At 45.9% G+C, this 22,575-nt stretch overlaps 1 protein-coding gene across 3 annotated transcripts in view; it reads right to left on the minus strand.

Moving 5' to 3' along the window:
* The window catches only part of RIGI (RNA sensor RIG-I), a 568,474-nt gene that overhangs the window by 200,341 nt on the left and 345,558 nt on the right, over positions 1-22,575 (minus strand). For all 3 annotated transcript variants that reach the window (XR_013607126.1, XR_013607125.1, XM_078675991.1), the window contains exon 15: positions 6,854-6,944. Coding sequence is in view for 1 of the 3 variants with exons in the window: in XM_078675991.1 (XP_078532117.1) it covers positions 6,854-6,944 (91 nt within the window). In the remaining 2 variants the exon portion in view is untranslated. The remainder of the gene's footprint in view (positions 1-6,853; positions 6,945-22,575) is intronic.

Consider the following 22,575-nt stretch of genomic DNA (forward strand, 5'->3'; position numbering starts at 1 on the left):
TTTCCTGTTTTACGTATCAGGTATTTTGTGCTGTTTGTTTCGTTGTCCAGTGTGCTTGCATGGAGCCTTGCTTGGCGCTGTATTGTTTCCTTGTGGAGGATTGGAGAGGCGCTGTGTTTTGCGTTGCTTCCAGTCAGATTTATGTTTTCAGTTTATGTCTGCGGGTCTCCCTGATCCAACACAGTGTTTATTTATTGAGAAATGTATGTATTATTTTAGAGTTTTATAAACACCTACAAGACATTCTGCAGACTGCCATGGAAAAGTTATCGGATGCTTGACAAGCCTCGCAAGGGCTGGAAGACTCCAACTGAATGTGAGGCCGTCACTCTATCCATTATTTCTCTGTCACTGCTCCTGTTTTCAACTTTTATAGCAGAAAGACTGAATGAAAAGTTAGGTAATTATAATATATCTGATTCGGAAACGATGGATTCTGCACTCAGACTCGAATCCTCCGCATACATTCTGGGGCCCTGGACGCTCAAATATTTCACCCTCTATTTATTTTATTGGAAGGTTTGTTTTTCACTGATGTGCAATCTGAATGAGAGGAGGGTCCCAGCTGTGTGAGATGCAGTGAGAAGGCTGATTCAGTCACAGGCCTTCTGGCTGGTGCACAGCCGTTTAAGGGCCTCGTGTACAAAGAGTTTTCACGGTTGCCTTAGATCAGGGGCAGCTCTAGGCTCATGGAGGCCCTGGGCAGGGAGCATAGGTAGGGGGCCCCGGAAGAGGGGGTCTGGGCGGGGCAGAGCGCGGAGGCCAGTGAAGAGGGGGGGGGGGGGGGCCGGGGGAGGGGGTCAGGGTGTTTGGAAGTGGAACAGAGCCGGAGGCCGCTCCCTGCCAGGGGCCGCCACGCAAATATGTGGAGAAGTGTGGCTCACTGGTTAGAGCAGGCAGACCCTGGAGCAGAGGTCAGACCCGGGACCAGGGTTCAATTCCCGATGCGGCAGGGTCTTGAGCTCAAATGTCCACGGACTCGATAATTCTCGCTTCGGTGCCTGCCCTAATCATGGGTTCTCACTCTGCAACTCTGGGCATTAAGCTTGCTTAATCTCCACAACGGCCCCCCGCGGCGGGATGCCTGGCTTTCACCTTGGGGATGCCCTGTAGGGGCTATCTCACAGGGAAAAGCCAGGACGGGTTCCCAAGGCAAGCGCCGAGATGCCTCCGGGTGATTCGAGCGCTATATAAGAACATACAAAAAAAAAAAAAAATGTATCCATCCTCAGAGGATTATTATATTAAGGATGTATATTGGCGTGGTGGCCCCTGGGGGTTGGCGGCCCTGTGCAGATGCACAGCTTGCACATGCCTAAGGCCGCCCCTGCTTAGATTCAATAAGTATGAAGGTCTGCGGCCATTCAAGCGCATTTAAAAAAAATGTAATAAACCCAATTAATGATTTGGAAAAGTTTTTTTTTAAATAGTTTAACGAGTTTAGGTAACACTAAGAAATCAGGGCCTCATTTACAAACGTTTGGGATTGGACAGCGCCGCAAGCCTTCTGTCGGCGCTGCTCTAAGTTAAAAAAAAGAGCAGGAATGCGCTGTATCAATGAAATACAGCACATCCCTGTCCTCTTCCCCAGTGCTAGTGCGCAATTAGCTGCCTCGTGGCAATGACCGCAGCCTCGCACCATGGTGCAAGGGTGTTTGCCATGTTGGAATGATTGTTTTCGTGTAGGAAGGGACATCTTCCTGCACAAAAGCAATCAATGGAGGCCATTTCCTCCTTCTGTGTGTGCCGCTGAATGAGGCACACATAGAAAGAGGAAAAAACGAGGAAAAATAAAGTTCTTTCTACTCGTTGCGCCTCCCCTGGGGAGGCGTAAACTTTTGATGCATTCTCAGATTTACAGCTTGTTGTAAATCTGGGAATGAGTAAAATGCCATGGGTGTTACGTGGGAACATCCACCATAATGCCCATGGAACACCTGCCCATCGCAGTGTGAGGCAACGCAGCGACTTGCGCTGCATTTCCTCACACCATATCTACAAGGCCAGGAAAAGTCACGCAGGGTGGCTTTAAGTGGCCTTGTAGATTTGGCACTGCACTGAGTGCCACTGGAACATCTATAAAAGTGACAGTCTGGCACAGGGGTTTGTAAATAAGCGCCTCAGTATTTTGAAGAGTGTGTTTATGCTCAGTACAAGTCGGTGCAGTTTGCGACCACTTTTACAGAATCATTTCTTTGTACATGAGGTCCGAAATGTCTTACTTGATTCCCCTATGTACCAGTGGAAACCTGGAGAGCTTTCAGTGCTGGCTTCACAATGTCATATTTCTAGTGATTCAGGCAAAAACAGACTGTTCTCTGTTCCTACAGGTCACATGAGGAATATACTTTACCACCCTCGTGGACTATAGCCAGCCATATTTATATATCTCTACTTGCCTGGTGGACTACAGCCTTCCATATTTACAGATCTCTGCCTGCCTGGCAGAGATCTGTGTGCTTTCAGAGGAGCTACTGCCAAGGCAGCTCCTCCGAAGGCGATGAAGCTTTGCTGTGGGGGCACTATGTTCAATACATCTGTACCATAACGTGTTTTGTTTTTCAAAAACATACTTCTAAAGCGGAAGTGGTTTTTTATATACAAAACTAATACCCTGTGAGTTTTCTACCAGCGAGTAAGGGTAATTAAATTGTTTTTCCTGTTTGGACCTGTATCGGAGAAAATTATGTCAAAATGTACACTGTCAATACAATGGACAGTCTGACATCCAAGACTTATGGTCATAAGTCAAATTGGCCATCGATCAATGGTTTCCACTGGTGGAGCCATCGGAGATTCTACCTGCAGAAACATGGAAGTTTGCGCGTTTCAAAACAGAGCAGGCAGACTGAGAGTTTTGGTGAGAGGGTACTCCATCACATTTATGGTGCAGTACCCTGACCACCAATTCTTAAGAAGGCAATGGGCCTGATTTGGATGTCGGTCGGTAAGCTTCTGATCGCTCATCGGAGGCTTGCCGACTGACATCCTTGGTTTGAAGTCCGACCGCTGTATTTCAATCACGACAGTCGGAGTCCAAAACAGCTGGTCAATCCAACTGGCTTCCGGTGGGCTCAAGGAGGCCGTCGGCCAGTCGGGACTGCAAAATAACCCCTTACAGACAGCATTCATCCCATCTGGATTATGATGTCGGTTTCCGAAAGGCTATCCACATCGGGCTTTCCGACCGCTGCACAAGCTCCCCAAGGGAAATGGAAGTTCGGAATTGCGGTTTAGGACTGCCGACCCAAGGTTGGTCAGTTCCAAAACCACAGAGATGTCGGTCGGAGGCAACTCCGACCGCCATCATAATATAGCCCCTGTATGTTAGAATAGTCCAGCTGCACCATCCTTGGTGCACTTGAAAACCTCCTTTTTTTGGTTGGTGAAAGGTACCTTTTGAGGGGCGTGCATGAAAGAAAACGGTGGACCTTAAGTACATCCGATACCAGGAACCCTGCCCAATCAACAAGGGTTTATGCCAGAAGTACCGACCATAGTATTTCGACTTTGTAGTTCAGAAAATCACACTTTTCTCATCATCACTGCAAGAGAGAAGAATGGTCAACAATGTGCATTACCTGTTTGTAAAGCTTTGATTGTTTTGATACCCAGCTATGCTTTTGAGTTCAGAGGCATCTATCTTGATTTGGCCTCAGACTCTGGATCTAAATTGTTAGTAGGCACTTTGCCTTTTATTCAAATGCTTCTCCATGAAGTAGCGGTTAAGTAGCCTATTGTCTGCTTTCCTTGTGATTGTAGGCCTGGTGCTATTCACAACTCTCCTTACCCCCTCTGTCCAGTGTGTCCAGTCATACATCCAGGCGGAGGACAGCAAGGTAATGGCATTCTCCTGTAGCATCCTTCCTATTTGGACCTATTTGGGCTAGTGATGGCTATGGGACTTCATCACTCCCCATACCTAATAATCATATTCCCTTCACACCTTTACGCTCCTTCTGACACTATAACTCCATGTTGCTCCAGGTGTCAACTGTCTTGCTTCTATCATGTTGCCACTGGGTGAACTGTATAAAGCATACGCTATGACTTTCTGTCAACAGTACATTCCTATGGGTTACCTCTTTGTTTCTCCGGTGTGGATTCTACAGATCATTACCTGTGGCTGCCTGTAACCTGTGCATGTGTATGATTTGCTCGACCAGTTGACTTTATAGGCCATATACCAGGTGCCTTACACCAATGCATTTTTATAGGCTGCTCCTCTTCTCTTATTTGTGCACTTTGAAGATGGAATCCACTGGCTACCTGAAACCAGTGTATTGCCAAGAGCGGCTTTTCTATCACGTCTGAGAGCATTCTATGGAGCATCTACTCTGGTCACATGCTCTCAGTGCATTTCTATGGGTTGTTCCTCTATCTCTCCTTGATGCACTCTGTAGAACACATACCATGGCAGCCTGTAACATCGCCTTACTAAAGGTTGTGTCACACATGGACTGTACACAGCATGTGCCCTGGTTGCATGCACCTAGTTCTTTCCTATTGATTTCCCCGCTATTGCTTCTGGATGGAATCTATGGAGCATAAACCTTGGCTACATGTAACTAGTGCATTCCTGTGGGTTGCGCTCCTGGGTGAAGTTTATGGTTCAAACACCATGGCTGTCTATAACCAGCACTTTATTATGGGTTGCAACTCTACCACTCCTGAGGGGACTTGGGAGACCACATATCCTCGCTTATTGTTCACATAAGAGGAGGGCTGTTCCATCAGTGGACTCTACAGAGCATATACTCTGCATGCCTGTAACTGGTGGATTCAAAGGTGCTGCTCTACCACTGTCCCTTGGTGGACTTTTTAGGGTGGACTCTATAATATTCCGGCTGCCTCTGGCCAGTACATTCCTTTGGGTTGCTACTCTGTCACTCCTAGCTGAACTCTATTAAAAATATACTCTGGTTGCCAGTACTCAGTGCATTCTTTGTTGACTCTACAGTGCATATATGTTGGTTACCTGTAGCAGTGCATTCTACTGGGCTGTCCTTCATCTTTCATGGATGGACCCGATAGACCATCACTCTGTATCCTATCATTTACAAGAAGATGTTTCACTGTCACTACAAAATGCATTTTGCAATCCCTTTCCATCAACTACTACTGATAGGTAATTTAAAATTATGCAAAGTCTCTTATGTAAAGGGCTTACTCGTGTGTTTAACATAGATTCGTTTTCGTTACATCCACACATTGACAAAAACAATATATTTTATCTTGTACTAGTAAAAAATTGATTGCTAGCCAATAGGTCTTGGCTTTAAATAACTGATCTTTTGGCTTTGAAATGCTTGCTTGGACCAGCATGAGGGGAAACAGCCTTTACAATGAGGTATTTACCTCGTTGTGCCTTTGCTACCCATATTTTTACCACGAATATGCATTTACAACGCATGCCAATACCACGCATTTAAGGTAAGTTGGGGGGTCTTCCCGACAAATACATTGTTTTTAAACCTAAAAACAATGGGTGGTATTGGCATGCGTTGTAAATGCATATTCACACTAAAAACATGAGTGCAGAAAAAGGCTTGGCAAAGGCACACAATGTATTTACATGCGGTGTACCGTTGTACAACCGACAAGAGAACAGATGTGCATGCATGTCTAGCAATCTTGGGATGGGTTTTCTATTAAAAGAAACGCATTCGAAGATGGCCACCATGATTCACAAAGCATGAGCATGCACCCGTCATGACACCCACATTGTGACACCTGCATGTTGATATGTGCACATGCATGAGCTGTGATGCATGCAAGCATGACGATGCATGCACATGCATGATAACTTATGTGTGCATCTGTCACGATGCTGCTGCCAGTTTTTCATTTATCACCGTTCCAAGATGGTGGATGCCAATCTTGAAGCAGTACATTTTAAAAATTAAAAGTGCATGAAATATTTTTTTTAAAAAGGAGTGGCTTGGCAGCAAATTGTAGCTGCAGTGTCCTCCAAAATTAAAAATTATAAAAAATGTTTTTAACTAAATGGATGCGATAGGGAGGGGCAGAGGAGGAAGAGTACAATGGGCATAGGTTGGGGAAAGTGAATGCAGCAGAGTGGCAATAGGAGTCGGGCTGCAACAGAGGAGTTAGGTAAGGTCTAATGCTTAAAAAATGGGTTGGGAACAGGAGATGCGTCAAAGAAAGGAAGGGGAATTGAAAGGGGAAGGAGCTTATCAGAGAGAGAGCAATAAAACACATTTGCTTGGAAAATAAAACAGTTGCTACTTGAATGCACGCAAATTCAGCAGTGGAAGGATACAAGTCTACCAATTAGAGTAGCGTGAGGCTGAAATGCTCCTGGGTAAGTCTAACACAAGAATAGGAAAGAAAGCCATCGTATTAGGAGGAGACAACTGAGACAGACAGCAAAGCCATCATATCATGAGCAAGAGGTTGTCCCACAGCTAGCTCACTCTACTTATATTGAAAACAATAGATCTGGCCCAACAGACCACTAGAGCTACTAGACAAGACCTAAAAAGGTATATAACCAAAATCCTAAAAAACACACTGAAAAGAAAAATGCTACCACCCAACTTTAGTGTAATTTACTTGTAGTCTATGGTGGAGATTCATATTTCAGAACATTCATGTTGCCGAAGGGGCTGAGCAAGCAACTGCAGCTCTCCTCTAATACCAAAGTGCCTTGGGGGTGCAAGCATTGGACGCATAAGCCCAGGTCACTTTGTATAAAACGGCCCATATGGTCCAATGAATTTATATTGGTATCGTACATGTTGGTTGACAAACAAGAAAATTAGATTGGAAATTACTATTTGGTAGCTCAATGAGGCCAGCCTCAGGCAACTGTTCTTTGTGGTTTTCTCACCTGTACTCTCGTCTCTTTTACGACGCCCGATAAGTACATCTGGCTTTAGGTAACTGAGGATCTCACTTTCTTCAATCCAGTTCTTCAAAGCCTGGAAAAAGCAAATGTAATTTGTTGATTCACAATATGCACCCAACAGCACCATACGCCTCGCCCAGCACCTCTTTAAAACAAAAACAAAAAAAATCTCTCTAAATTTATATTGAACAGAAATAAAAAATTTTGTAGAAGCAGAAAGCTATAAATTGAAAGACCAATCTCTATTAAAAGCTCACCGAGTCTAAGTATATTAAGGTTGGCCATAAAACGGACATGCTCCATGCATTAAATATCCATTTTAAGAATTTCGTTCTTCACTTGGTACCCTCTTCATGCAACTTCACAAAATACCTTAAAACTCAACTCTTCGCACTATGTCTACACCTAAATTAACCCCCCTGCCCTGGCAGAAACTGTATTGAAACCCAAGAAAAATCCAGTAAATTTTATACAGTTTTTATGCTGTGTAAAACTATCTTCTAACTGTTGAAAAATGGGGCCCAGTAAATTAAGGTTTTAATATTGCTCAACCACCGCATAGTGAACTGCCCAGCCTTAATTTTTTGCAAATGTTCATCCATGTCTCTATCATACATTCTTAACCCCTTTGCTGCGTGGCTAATTCCCCTGCTGTGCTGGGGCGCGGGGGGCGCGCACAGCGGCCCGCTACTCGTGACGAGTTCCGCTCGTCATGAGCCACGGTGGCCGTGTGCTCATGATGAGCTGAGCTCGTCACGGCCACACCCGTTTCTTTAGAACGCTCAGCACAGCGGAGAAATTAGCCCCGCGTGCGAGCGTTGTGGCCGTTCTGACGAGCTCAGCTCGTCATGAGCACACGCCCCCGTGGCTCATGACGAGCTGAGCTCGTCATGAGCATGGGAGGAGTTAAAATGGTGCATTTAACCAGTGGCAGCAGTCTGCTTGGGTCAACTGAAACAGAGCTTGGTGAACGGACAGCTTCTATAATGAGCAGGGAGGATAGAACCAAATTGTGACAGTTTCAGTAGAGCATGGCTAGGGATCTAACCAAGTTAAGATTGGGATGACTAGATTGTAGGTCAATACAACCAACGGTGACAGGCTGAAACAAAAACTCCAAGTGGAGATCTTTTCTTGAAAATAGAATGCTTATGAATCAACAGACATTTTTCCAGAATGTTTAGTTGGTTCTTAATTGCTTACCTCCAAATAACGTGTACCAAGAGTTTGCAGTTGTACAAAGTTGTAAAAAACCTTCTAACACAGTTTTCCAAAAGATTATGCCTTTAGGGATGTGGATCGCTACCCCCAAATAGTTTTTCTTTTGATAAAGAAACACTTTATTGTCACAGATGTGTATTTTTAAAAGTAATCTGGCCCAGTTAAGATAGTCCAAATAAGAGAAATGTAAGCGAAATACCAACAAAGGAAAGGAGGGCATTGAGATATTTTTTCCTGGCAAAGTTTTTGTTTCAAATTAGCACCATGACACTTTTCAAGCAATTCTAAACCCGTTTTTGTGTGTATTATTTTCGAGTTATTAAATTATGGCTGTGTGAAGAGTGTGCATGTGGGAATGGTGATCATGAATGTGATATGTGATCGACCAGTGTTTGAGAGTGAATGGTGTGTGTATGTAAATGGTGTGCACAGGTCTATGTTCGAGTATGTATTTGTGGAGTTACCCCTTCTTGCCATCAGCCCGTGACCTGATTCAGAAGTGTCTATATGATTCCTGCTATATGATCGACCCTATTACCAGCAATGCCACATCAGAGTTTGTAGTGTAGTTCCTATATTCCCAATAGGCTCTGCGCATTGGAATAATATATCCTATAGTTTAGACGTAGGACTGAGGTCGACTAGGTCTCTAACGAATATATTAAACTTAGTAGTGAGTGCCAGCTAGCTCAGAGGTCACTAGAAACTTTCTCGAATTCACAAAAAGGGATTTGTTTCTGACAACCCCATAAACATGACAACTTTGTTACCCAAGAATAAGAAATAGATCTCTAGAGTCGCGGAAACAATAGATAAGTATTTCACTCAGTCACACGTGCATGCTTCGTTTCTACAGAGGTGCAGAGAAATAGAAAGACGGGGGTTTTCAATAAAAGGTTTTATTGAACAGTCTTCTTTCTCATGCAAGAAAAGTGAATTGCTACAATCGTAATGCAGACTGCAAAGTATGATGCGTACAGCGAGAACAATATTATAAAATAATACTGTAAGAGCATTGTATGGTCTAAACCATATATATATAAATACATACATAAATAACAATGGCTAAAAGTACTCAACTGGTGCTTCTAAAATACACCTACCCCAATGTACCTAACCTAAGTCTAGTACGCAGGAAGAAGTAGCTGTGGTGTAGCAGAGGTTTAGTTTTTCTTTGCCAAGAATCTATCCAAGATTTCTCTAGGTTCTAATCAGCTCCATACCTTAGTTTAGAATGAAGGAGGTCTGGTATCTCAGTCTCGGGACTCAATTTCCCAACACCCCGCAAGGGGAGCTTGGAAACACTGGAGCTGGATTCTTGCTGAGAGAAATGCAGCCTCTCGATCAATGCGTCAGCTGGATGGTCGGCTTCCTTCGGCACTTGCAGTAGCGAGCTGCGTCGGGCAAGTAGATAGTCGAACTGCTCCGAACCACCGTGTCTTGCTAGAGCAAGTGGAGGCATATTTATACCTTGAAGGTGTCTAGTTTGACATAAAGTCGGCCATAATAATGTCAGGAAAGAACCCCAAGGGAATAGTACATGAGTTCTTGGACAAATCAATATTCAAGCAAGGGAAGGTCCCTGACTACTTAAGACGATTTTCCAAGAAATCGTTGTGACGTTTTTTGTACGGGTGGAAGTAGCCATGCCTGTATTTGGTCTGCATGGGCTATGTCTAAATAAGGGAATGATTTCTATGCATATATTAGGGCAATGTGTATTGTACCTATATAAGGGTATGAATCGGGAAAATTCACTTGGATCCTAAAATGCTATACAACAAGTTAAACACTCCATCCTATGAGATTTTCACAGCAATGTACAGTGATGTTGGTCACAGCACTGACATGTTCCCAGCAGCAGTGAAAACTCACTCCAGTGACCTGCCAAAGATAAAGAACCAGAGCATAGTCAGGTGCCTAGTCAGTGACTCAAGACTGCAGAATTGATGTTTTCCACAATCTCGGTCACAGCACTCTGCAAAATCTTTCATTAATCTCACCAAAAATGTAAGTCATCAGCAGTGAATGCTTTCTACCAGCAGTGACCTTGCAATGCCATAGGGCTGCCACAGTGTGACCTTACTCTCTGCAGTCTTGAAGAATACTAGTGTTATTGTTTCCTTCACCGTTGGGCACTTTATTGATTATGTTTTAGTTTGAGAACCTTGATGGAATGCAAGGCCTTGCTCTCTTCTGCTTTCACTTCCTTTCTATGTACAAGTGAATGCACATGCACGTGTGCTCCCAGACACACACACCAAATATGAATGTGAAAACAAAGAGAATCAGTGAAGGAGAACCAAACCGTAGAATGTTATGTTGGCTTGCAAACCCCATTTAAACAAATATTTCATATAGTTACCCACAAGTAAGTATCAATACATAAAGCTCAGACAAGAGGAGATGTTGGTTTATGCTTTGCCATTTCACATGGTAGCAGGTCTGTCTCTTTCTCCTTGTATGAATGTATGCATGTATTTGACTGACTTTCCGGCTGTTTATGTATATGTGACTGCAGTGCAAGGAGAAAAATGGCAGTAGATGTGATGTTCTGCAGAGCCCTGGTAAGTCGGAGCTCAACAATGTATCTCTACTCTTGATGGAAAAAGGACAAATGGATTTGGCTAGAGATTGAATCCCAGACGATTGACAGGGAAGTTTCTTATTTCAATAGTGTGTTTTGATTGAATGTAAAGCCGCCAGGCTGCCAGAGAATTCGTTTTAGCATGGTTCCAGATAGTGGTAAGTTGCTTGCAGAATGCTGCCAGCGGGTTAGATCTCCTGGACTTTGGCCCTGTGAAGTCCAAGATGGGTGGGAGTAGCATAGAAAATCTCTCATCTGGAGCACCCCAGACCAAAGCGAGCACCCTGGTGGAGGATGGACCTGTCCCTACTAGACCCAGATATTAGTAGACCGATTCCTTTGGGGTCGTCCATTTCACAGACCTTCATTAATACTTTGAGTCAAAAGAGTATACAGATGACTCTCTGAACTCTGCAATTCATGTGTGTCGGCAGTACTAGAAAGAGTCTTACCTTCAAGTAACCATTGAAGGGTTACCGATCCAGATGGGCAAGCTTGGAACCTATTTCGTTGCCCAAGAGCTCATGACACCGGTCCTTACACATTGATACAAGTCTCACACTTTCTGAAAGTGAATTCAAGATGTTGTCTGTTAATTGCCCCCCCCCAAGAGAGAGATATATGATACTTGTGTGTAATCACCGCCAGTGAAGGAGAAGGTGCCCCTGATGAGGTGGAGGAGAGAAGGTCTACTTCATCATGAGTGTCCGTAAGCCACAAAGGCTTGAGATTTAGAGTTACTCCTAGGCACTGAATCAGAGTATGTTGGTAGGTTTTCCAGAGAGGCGTCGGTTGGGACTAGTTGTATTTTGGCCAAGAGGTGACACGTAAATAAGTCTGAGCAATAAATCAGGGAGCAGGCTTCATTTGTCTGTACTCTGACACTCACATTTTTCAACGTATGTCTCGCTAAAAGATACTGACTTGCAACTATCTCCCCATACTATGGAGTAGCAAATGCAAGATAGCAACAGGAGCACTTTGAGACACTTTGAACGGTTGAGTGCAGTGGTACTTTAATAAATCATTTAAGCAGTAACGTACTTATTTATTTATCATTTTATATAGTATACAATACCCAAAAGGGTATCTGAGCATTCTGCATAGGATTGGTTACTACCATGTTCAAGCACAATAAAAAGGAGCAGTTACATTGTTAAAGATACACAGAACACTTTACACAGATACATAGGTTTAAAACATAGTTTTAAAACAACAGTCACACTCAAGAACAAATACCTGCAGAAAACGAGTTACGTATGCCAACAAGATATGTGATGATTCTAAAGAGAACGCAAGACTAAAGAGTTGGAAAGCAAGCTGGGGCCACTTGTTCTACCAACATGGCTGCAAACTTATTGTTCTAGTGGATGACCATAGAACTTACCTGCCACGCCGATACTGCCAGGGGCACCAAGGACGACAAGCCGCCACCGGCAAGAGTCACTCTGCCCTCAAGCATCGCGCCGCCGCCCCGGGAACCACAACACCCTGCAGGCCTCGCGGCGGCGCGGAATTGACGCGGAGGGAGAGCGCCGCAGGCGCCATAAAACAGCAGACACCCCGGCAGAGCGGGGGAGACCATAGAACTTACCTGCCACGCCGATACTGCCAGGGGCACCAAGGACGACAAGCCGCCACCGCCGAGAGTCACTCTGCCCTCAAGCATCGCGCCGCCGCCCCGTGAACCACACCACCCGGCAGGCCTCGCGGCGGCGCGGAATTGACGCGGAGGGAGAGCGCCGCAGGCGCCATAAAACACCAGAGACCCCGGCAGAGCGGGGGAGACCATAGAACTTACCTGCCACCCCGATACTGCCAGGGGCACCAAGGACGTCAAGCCGCCACCGCCGAGAGTCACTCTGCCCTCAAGCATCGCGCCGCCGCCCCGGGAACCACAACACCCGGCAGGCCTCGCGGCGGCGCGGAATTGACGCGGAGGGAGAGCGCCGCAGGCACCATAAAACACCAGACACCCCGGCAGAGCGGGGGAGACCATAGAACTTACCTGCCACGCCGATACTGCCAGGGGCACCAAGGACGACAAGCCGCCACCGCCGAGAGTCACTCTGCCCTCAAGCATCGCGCCGCCGCCCCGGGAACCACAACACCCGGCAGGCCTCGCGGCGGCGCAGAATTGACGCGGAGGGAGAGCGCCGCAGGCGCCATAAAACACCAGACACCCCGGCAGAGCGGGGGAGACCATAGAACTTACCTGCCACGCCGATACTGCCAGGGGCACCAAGGACGACAAGCCGCCACCGCCGAGAGTCACTCTGCCCTCAAGCATCGCGCCGCCGCCCCGGGAACCACAACACCCGGCAGGCCTCGCGGCGGCGCGGAATTGACGCGGAGGGAGAGCGCCGCAGGCGCCATAAAACACCAGACACCCCGGCAGAGCGGGGGAGACCATAGAACTTACCTGCCACGCCGATACTGCCAGGGGCACCAAGGGCGACAAGCCGCCACCGCCGAGAGTCACTCTGCCCTCAAGCATCGCGCCGCCGCCCCGGGAACCACAACACCCGGCAGGCCTCGCGGCGGCGCGGAATTGACGCGGAGGGAGAGCGCCGCAGGCGCCATAAAACACCAGACACCCTGGCAGAGCGGGGGAGACCATAGAACTTACCTGCCACGCCGATACTGCCAGGGGCACCAAGGACGACAAGCCGCCACCGCCGAGGGTCACTCTGCCCTCAAGCATCGCGCCGCCGCCCCGGGAACCACAACACCCGGCAGGCCTCGCGGCGGCGCGGAATTGACGCGGAGGGAGAGCGCCACAAAACACCAGACACCCCGGCAGAGCGGGGGAGACCATAGAACTTACCTGCCACGCCGATACTGCCAGGGGCACCAAGGACGACAAGCCGCCACCGCCGAGAGTCACTCTGACCTCAAGCATCGCGCCGCCGCCCCGGGAACCACAACACCCGGCAGGCCTCGCGGCGGCGCAGAATTGACGCGGAGGGAGAGCGCCGCAGGCGCCATAAAACACCAGACACCCCGGCAGAGCGGGGGAGACCATAGAACTTACCTGCCACGCCGATACTGCCAGGGGCACCAAGGACGACAAGCCGCCACCGCCGAGAGTCACTCTGCCCTCAAGCATCGCGCCGCCGCCCCGGGAACCACAACACCCGGCAGGCCTCGCGGCGGCGCGGAATTGACGTGGAGGGAGAGCGCCGCAGGCGCCATAAAACACCAGACACCCCCGCGTCGCGGGACGCCCAGGGCTAAGCCCGGGCAAAGGGCGGGCCCTCTACGGCCCTCAGCGGCAGGAGGCGACAGGACCAGGGCCAGAAACGCTGTTGGACGTTTGAGGTAAAACAGGACCACCGACCAAGTAAGGCAACTTTGTGGCTTTATTCTCACATCACATAGTGGAGACTGTTCACTGGCCAAGCTGCAGGATGTCAAAACGAGGTGCGGTCATCGCTACAAATACCATGGAAAATTATTTGGTTCAAACAGTGAAAAAAATAAATGTTCAGAGAAGAGAATCTTTGGGGTTGAGTCAGTCACCAGACCTACAATGTTTGACCCCTAGTACACTTCTTCCCACTGATGATATTATATCCCTGGAAACTGATCCGGAGGCTCGTCCAGTTCTTATTGTTAACCAGGGTAGCTGCAATCAAACTGAGAACATAGTGCCAGCCCCCGAGGTACTTTTTGCGGACCCAGTGAACAATATAGCCAGTGACTTGGAACTGGAGGCACAGTTTTGTCCCTCAGATGAGGACCAGTCTCTATCTGACCACGCCCCCCCGGCCAGAACGTTTTAGTGCTAAAGCTCAGCCAAAACGAACAGGGCTAAGGTCGGGAGCAAGGAGGAAGAGGGCAAATACCCCAAAGGATAAAACAAAGGAGAATGGAGAGGGGAGAGTCAAATACAATGTTGAAGATGATTTGTTTGTAAAAATTGCTGAGCTGATTGAAAGTAAAATTAAAGCTATTGTTAAACCTCTAGTAGCTAAGATAGACAAACTACAAACAGAGGTTAAAAAGCTAGGAGGGCAGCAGTATAAGTTAGTGGAGGGAGTTCAAAATATTACCACGCTGGTTGCAAATATGGGCAATAACATTGGAGAGCACTCAGACGATGATGGTGATGGTGAAGGAATAGAGGATCTGCTACTTAATAATCCCCCTACACAGTCATCGCTACCAAACACCAACAAATCAGCTGGTAATGGGGATGGTCCTTTAACAGTTGAAATCCCCTTAGTGCAAGCCCAGACAACTGACCCTTTACAATTTATAGTTGAAGCTTCACCTGTTGTTCTAGTACTTGCAAATGTTCCCCCCTTAGAACCAGGCATAGTAGAATCTTCCGCATCTCTGTCAAATAAGGCATTACAATGGTTTACAACTAATGTGAGACTAGCCCGGGGGGGGGGGGCAGCAATTGGCTCAAGAGATTAAGACCGCAAAAAGGGTTACCTGGCTGGGAAATCGCCCCAAAAAATTTAAAGGGGATTGTGTGGCAGTGAGCTTTTCACACGCAGGCGTCCTACCCAATATCCTCTCTAACTTACTCCCGCCCCAGCGCAGGCAGGGTAGTGTTGTCCCATTAACTTTAAAGTTTTTCTATGGAGAACAACAGAATGTCACCTACCCCAGGACCCCTGCATTTGGGTGGGATAGTAATAGGGACATGAATAATAGATGGGGCCAAGATCACTTTCGAAATACTGAATATCACCCACCTCACCCAGTTTATCAAAATACTTTTGCTCAACCCTTATTGCTGTCTAATCGTTATGCTCCCCTATCCTTTTTGGACCAAAATGATTGACTTTCGCCTGCATATAGAAACCAGGAAGAGAAACAAGTAGAAACATTTAGCATGTTTACCTGGAATATCGCAGGAATTAAGTCTAAAGTAGGTAACGTGGCATGTATAGATTTTATGACTAGGTTTGACGTAATTGCTTTGCAGGAAACTTGGGATATAAATAACAGTTTCTTTTTAGATGGCTATAGTCATTTTTTTATCCCTGCAGTAGCTAGCGTTTCTGGAAGAGCCAAGGGAGGCTTGTTAAGCCTATTTAAATTAGACATAAATGGTCGATTAAAGAAATGTGATTCGGGCTCCGAACAATGTTTAATAGTTGAACTTACGTCACCAGAAACTTCCAACATTTTATTTATAAATTTTTATAATTCCAATGCATCTGACTGTACTTTATATAGTTTAGATAGATTGGATCACTTTTTGTCAGTCTATAGTGAAAATGTTTATTCTTTTGAAATTATTTTCTTGGGTGATTTCAACATACACCCGTGTTTATTAATGTGTGTTTGCGATGAAGCAGAATCCCCCCCGAACTGTACACCTATCCATCTTGAACATAACAAACAGGGGGAATGTTTAGAGAACTTTTTGGCAAGATGGAATCTATATGAGTCTGGGAGTGGGGAAGGGGGGGCTAGACTCCCTACAAAACAGACAATGGCTCAATTATTGATTACATATTTATTTCACCGCGCTTTTTAGATCAGGTTTTAATGTATAAAACTGTGGTTTCTGCCTTCAGTGATCATAATCCTGTCTCCTTGGACTTGGTAATCACTGGTCTCATAAGGCGCAAATATGGCCCCTGTATTAGTACCCAAGCACTTAAACTGAAAGATCAGGGACGTAGATTAAAATGGGATAGCATTATCCCTGAACCCTTTGTACAAGAGGTACTCGCTGATGCTGAGCACGAGATTGGGGTGTGTCTCTCTAGCGAGGCTGAAAACAGGGAAGTAATACTTGCCTTTGGTAGTATTTGTAGTAAGATTAACCACCGACTGTCTATCGGTCCTAAACCTAAGACTGTGTCTACTATAAGATGGTTTGATCATAAATGCTCAAAAGCACATTCTGCACTACTAAATGCTTTAAAGGCGGTCCCAAAAGACCGAGAATCTATCACTATTTGCAGAGCCAGGTACAAAAAAGCCATAGCAGACAGGAAAAAAGAGCTCAAAGATGAAGCCTGGAACCAGCTCCAAGATCCAGCAATATTGAAAAATAGTGGAGAATTCTGGAAGATTGTCAACCAACCCCTATTTACAGGGGAGGAGAATTCCCCCCTTGAAACAAATATAACTGACGAAGGCTGGATTAAACATTTTAGTGACATATATTCCAGCTACACCAGTGGAGATCATGGGGCTCCGGAGAATGACATTAAAGCCACTGGGACCCAATTGCACTTTGAGGTATCGGAAGTTTTACATGCAATAGACTGCACTATAAAGAAAAAGGCCCCAGGTCCCGACGGGATACCTGCGGACGCCTTTAAATGCTTCCCTAACTTCTGGTCTAGACTACTTTGCAGGGTATTTAATGCTTTAGGCCATGATAATATACCTAAATCATGGAAAACATCTATAATTATCCCAGTGTTCAAAAAGGGAAACAGGCAGGATCCTGCATGTTACAGACCAATCTCATTGATTGACTCCTCAGTCAAGATCTTAGGAAGAGTCATCCTAGTAAAATTAAATGAGTGGGCCACTGAGAACAGTATTCTCACAAATGTGCAATATGGTTTTAGACCAAAAAGAAGCACCCAGGACCAATGTCTTCATCTCCACCTGCTGATTGAGAAATATACCAGGGCTAAGGAGGGGTCCATGTACCTTGGTTTCATGGACCTCTCCTCTGCTTTTGACTTGGTCAATAGATCAAAGCTCTGGGTAAAATTACTGGATATGGGTCTGGATAGGTCCATAGTTAATCTTTTGGCTGATTTGCATTCGGGCCTTACTGCAAAAATTAGAGTTACCACGAGAGGTAGGTGCACTGAAGCCTTTGCTTCTGAGAAAGGTGTAAGACAAGGGTGCATCTTAGCTCCCCTTTTGTTCACTTTATATGTAAATGCCTTGGAGCCGGCCCTTAGGGACGTGACCCCAGACATCCCGCGGGCAGGAGAACAGGGGATCCCTGTCCTCCTCTACGCGGATGACGCGGTCCTTCTTGCGCGTACTGGGGTGGGTCTCCAGCGCCTCCTGAATGCCTTTGAAATTTTCATGGCCTCATTAGATCTGAAAATAAATACAAACAAATCTCAAGTTATGCTCATGGGAAGTGTAGCAAGGAAAAAATGCCATAAAACTTTTCTTTGTGGGCAGGAGAAGCTTGCTCGAGTTACTGCCTTCCCCTACTTGGGAATCACATTTGATGAGAGGGGTAATTGGGGTCCCCAGGTCAAGAACAGAGTCATAGCCCTAGCAAGAACTTCTGCAGCCCTTCGGGGGTTCTCCAAAAAACTTGGGGCTAGGCCAATTATAGCAATATTGAAAATTTATAAGGCCAAATGCATCTCGGTGGCAACCTATGGTAGCTCTATTTGGGGATATAGGGGGCTGGATCCCTTACAAATCATGGAAAATACATTTTTTAGATCTCTCCTTGGTGTTCCACAATCTACCCCGTCCTACACTGTTCATATGGAATTAGGGGAAGGCTACATCACAGACCTGATAAAAACTGCACCTTTAGTAGCATGGCTGAGGTTGTGGCTTAATAAGGAAATCCCCTTAAACCATATTATTATGAAAGATTGTTTGTGTCTGGACAAAGCCAACAATATCAAGTGGCTGACTTACATCAAGGAAAATTTTTCCAGGTTGGGGAGGCCTGAGCTTTATTTTGATACAGATTCTATAACATCTAAAGACATTGCACTCACAAAATGCGCTATGAGAGAGCTTCTATCTCTGGAGAGAGAAGAGTGTGAGCTAAAAAAAAACAGCGTTAGGGCGAGCCTAATATTATCCATACCTGACGGCCCAGAAAATGATTTGAACGTTGTGACTCACCCTTACCACAGGTTTATTTTAACTCACTTTCGTTTTAACATGATCGATTTTTACCTTGGTTTTTATCCTGTTTGGTGTACCCCAGACAAGGCGTTACCATGCTCCTGTGACCATTTCTCCGAACAAAATACAATGCACTTTGTAATGTTTTGTAGTCACTACATTGTTGCTAGGAGAAAGTTTTTAGTGCCAATTCTTAAGAAGGAGGGATTTATTCAAGTAAAACCTGCTCTTATTTTCTTACAGCTTCTACAGACTCCCAGGATTATGTTTTATGTGGCTAGTTTCCTGGTGAGTGCTATTAGGAGCAGGAACATTAGATTAAAAAGCGTGGCTACCTCCTTAAGTAACATAGACTATGTATCTTAATATGGCACTTGGTAATCATATCGTGGTTTAGATTCAGGGCACACTTGGTCCCTGTTATGTTTGTCCTACTGGGGTTTTTCCTTTTTAATAGCTGTTTTTAACCTTGAGCACTTTGCATTTCACACTGATTCGAATTGTAAAATGTATTGTGGTTTTTATCTTTCATTGTATTTTAATGGTTTTTAGCATGAATTTTTCGTATATGTATTTTGTCTAACATGTATTTTGCCATTGTCTTTATATGATATTAAGTTATCGCAATAAAGTATTTTGACTGACTGACTAGTGGATGTCACAATGGACACAGCGCAGCATGGCCTTTCAGGTGACCGTCTCTGAACTTCCCCACCTGTGTCTTTTGGCGGATGTGCTTAATGGTCATGTCATCAATGGTAATATTGGTTATGTCATCAGTGTTGTCTCCAATAATGTCATCAGTGATTTTAGCCAAATAGTCTCACTTATAATGTCTTCTGTGAGGTTACATGCAAAACTTGAGGCAGTACATCTTGCGACGGCCTAAAAGTTTTTTTTTAATGAATTTGTTTTACATAGTGAGTTAACAACAGCATACATTATATTGCTGCATTTGTGTTCACAATTCGTCATACAATGGAAAAACAAGGGAGTGGCTTAAAGTTGGTTTTTACTTTTTGTAACCATAATTCCCCCTCAGCAGAAACCTTCTAATTTTCCGAGAACTTTATGTTGCCGTGTGAGCTTCCCAGGAGACAATCCTGGCCGCGCGCATCGCCTTGGAGGCGATTCGAAACTGACACGCGCACACGAACGAGGGCTGCAGCCAGGCGCTGTCTCCTAGGAAGCTCTGCAGCGTCTGCGATCAAAATCACACAAACTGAGGCACCGCAGCAACAAAAAACTACTTGAGGGATGGGGCCCTCGGTATCACGATGCCCCGGGCCCATAGCGACGCTCTTTTAACTTTCTTCGTGCCTTGTTTGTTTCTTTGCTCCAGCGGAGGAGCCGAGGCGGCCGGAGCACCACACACCCAGCCCCGGCTCAAGTCCCGAGGTGAGGGGGAAGCAGAGACTCGAGAACGGGGAGACACACGGAGCCCACACACAGAGCCCCTTGCCGGTCCTTCACTCTCCCCCGGAGTAGCGCCATCATGCCGGCTAAGACCTTTTCAAAAGTCTTGTGCCCCGTATGTGGGCCAGGACGTGTGTACAATGAACGGTACGAGGAGTCAATAAAGGCGGGGACTTACCGTGCGTGTCCCGGTGTGGCGTATCCCCCTCCAGCCGCCGTTCTCCGGTGCCCGCTCCTCCAATGCTAGCTCCCCTCTCCTCCCCACACACACACATGCAGGCGCTCCGAGTCCCTCCTCCTCTCTGGATTGATCTGGTCTGGCTGGCTGGCGTCAGGGAGTCGGGGCCGCCCAGCCTCCAACACCACAACCTCCTCCTCCTCCTGGCAGTGCACGGCAGCGCCTCGCGCCGCAGGGATCCTCTGCAGGTTCCCTCGCTTTTCCCTGCGACTCGTTCCTCCTTTCTCCCGAGAAGGGACGCTCCTGTGGGTTACCAGACCACTCAGGGTCATCAGAACTAGCTAAACAAAACAAACATTTTTGGAAGGTGTATGGCTGGCAATGCTGACATTAAATGTATATATACATAAATGGCCGTGTCGAGCTGCCTTTCAGGACCAATAGATACGATTTCCAATGTTACCGTCCCAGGAAAACTGAAAAAGGTTTATAGAAACAACTACCTATCGGTTCAGCTGGTTATTTCTGTCAGTCTAGACCTGTGTTTATTGCTTTCGCACTTCAGTAACACCATTGGCACTTCAGGACAAGCCTGCTTTTGTGCAGATCAGCTGCTCTCCTATCCAAACACAACCTGCTAGTTTAGCTAGATCACACTTATCGTTCTCCGCCATAGTCCCAGGTACCTGTTCTGAGTCACAAGTAGCCTGAGACAATAACACGACCACAAGGGTCGTGCTGCGTGCAACTTCATACATACACAAAACAACACGAAAGATGAGATAAGCCACAAGCCAATCTGGAGCTACGTTATTTGTCAAGATGGGGTCTGAATGAGCGCTCGTTTATGAACTTTATCAGTGACCTTTAAATGTGGTAATCAGCTTGTTTTGATGACCACAGTAAAACTTTCTCCAAAAACTTAATATAATAACATTTTTCTGCTGTCCTTGTGTAAACAATGAAACATTTATTTTAGTTAAGTCCGGATAGCAATTTAACATGTGAACATCGGGTAGGAAAAACCATTTGAAATAAAATGTGTAAAAAATATAGGCTTGTAAATTACACTTGCCCATTTAAACTCTCCGGATTTCTCACCAGCTTCCTTTCCCCTCCTTCAAAAATCTGAGTCTGAAACGAGTCTTAATTGCATGCCAAATTACAGATGCCCCATTGATTTAATCTCCATGTTTTTTAATATAGTACGACCCAGATCCACGAAAAAAGAGGCATTTAACAGAGAATTTTAAAGAAGCATTGGCGTAGCCAATAGGTCTCGCCTTTGGGACCTTATAAGCGGTTATCCATGCAACAGTTGATGTTGCACCAAGGATATTGTGCTGCAAAACTAAATACTTATAAGGTCCCAAAGGCGAGACCTATTGGCTATGCCAATGCTTTTTTTTAACTGTCACCTGCCCAAGATCAGGAAGCAGGCCCACCGAACCGGCACCTCCTCACCACTTCTTGTCAGCCAATAGCAACCCCCATGCCCAGCATACACAGAGAACTACACTGCTATGCCACAGCACTACCAACTGCCTGCCTTCCTGCCCCTACACTGTTACCCCGCGGTGCAGCCACAGGACAGTGGCTACTTTGCCCGTGTCTGCCCCGCAACACGTTGTTCCTGTCATGGAGGTTTCCCACAGCCGGGTGCAGTTAATAAATACAGGGACCCAAAAATATGTGGCATCAAAGAATAAGAACGGACGTGGTACAGGTAGGCTTTTTTAAATTTATTTATTAGTTTTCACTTTTATATAGCGCAAACTTTACCCGCAGGTATCAGAGGCATTTAAATCAGCATGCTTATTACAAGCAAGACTAGCACTCTATATTACTGCCAACTTTGCTTAGCATAAGCAACAGCTAACCATTCACAAACAATGTTTATATACCAATTTCAAATTAAAAAAAGAATTGATGCAAAGCATTGTCATTTACAATGCCAGTAACTCAAATTTTAATGCTGCGAGACCTATTGCATTGTAAATGCTTGTTTAATATGTCATCTGTGCGTGTGCACCGATATTGTCTCGTGTTAGTTCTGTTACAGAATGTTGTGGTTTGAATGGTCAGTTACACCTAAACATTCTCTCTGGAGGCTGAGGGGGACGTACGAATAAACCAGTGTCTTTGAACTAACCTGTGTCCGAGTGATCACTACAAATTTGGCGACGATTTTGTACATCCCCACCCATGTGTGTATCCTCTCTGCTAAGGTGCGAGCGGACATTTGGGCGGTCCTTCTTCAATCGATTTTTGGCAGCATACAGCGTCAACTCTTCACTTTGAGGAGGACCATCACTACGTGCTGCTGGCTGTTCCTGGATTTTGCTATCGTGCTGTGGATCCACTGTTAGCCTGTGGAGGGCTACTCCGTTTCTGACTCCACTCTGGTCTTGTTGAGGCAGAGGAAGTCTTCACCCTGCGTATACCGACACCCAAGTGATGAGGTGGTTGGGAGTTGTCATC

Source organism: Lissotriton helveticus, chromosome 2_1 (genome assembly GCF_964261635.1).
Source record: "Lissotriton helveticus chromosome 2_1, aLisHel1.1, whole genome shotgun sequence".
In the NCBI taxonomy this organism is placed as follows: Eukaryota; Metazoa; Chordata; class Amphibia; order Caudata; family Salamandridae; genus Lissotriton; species Lissotriton helveticus.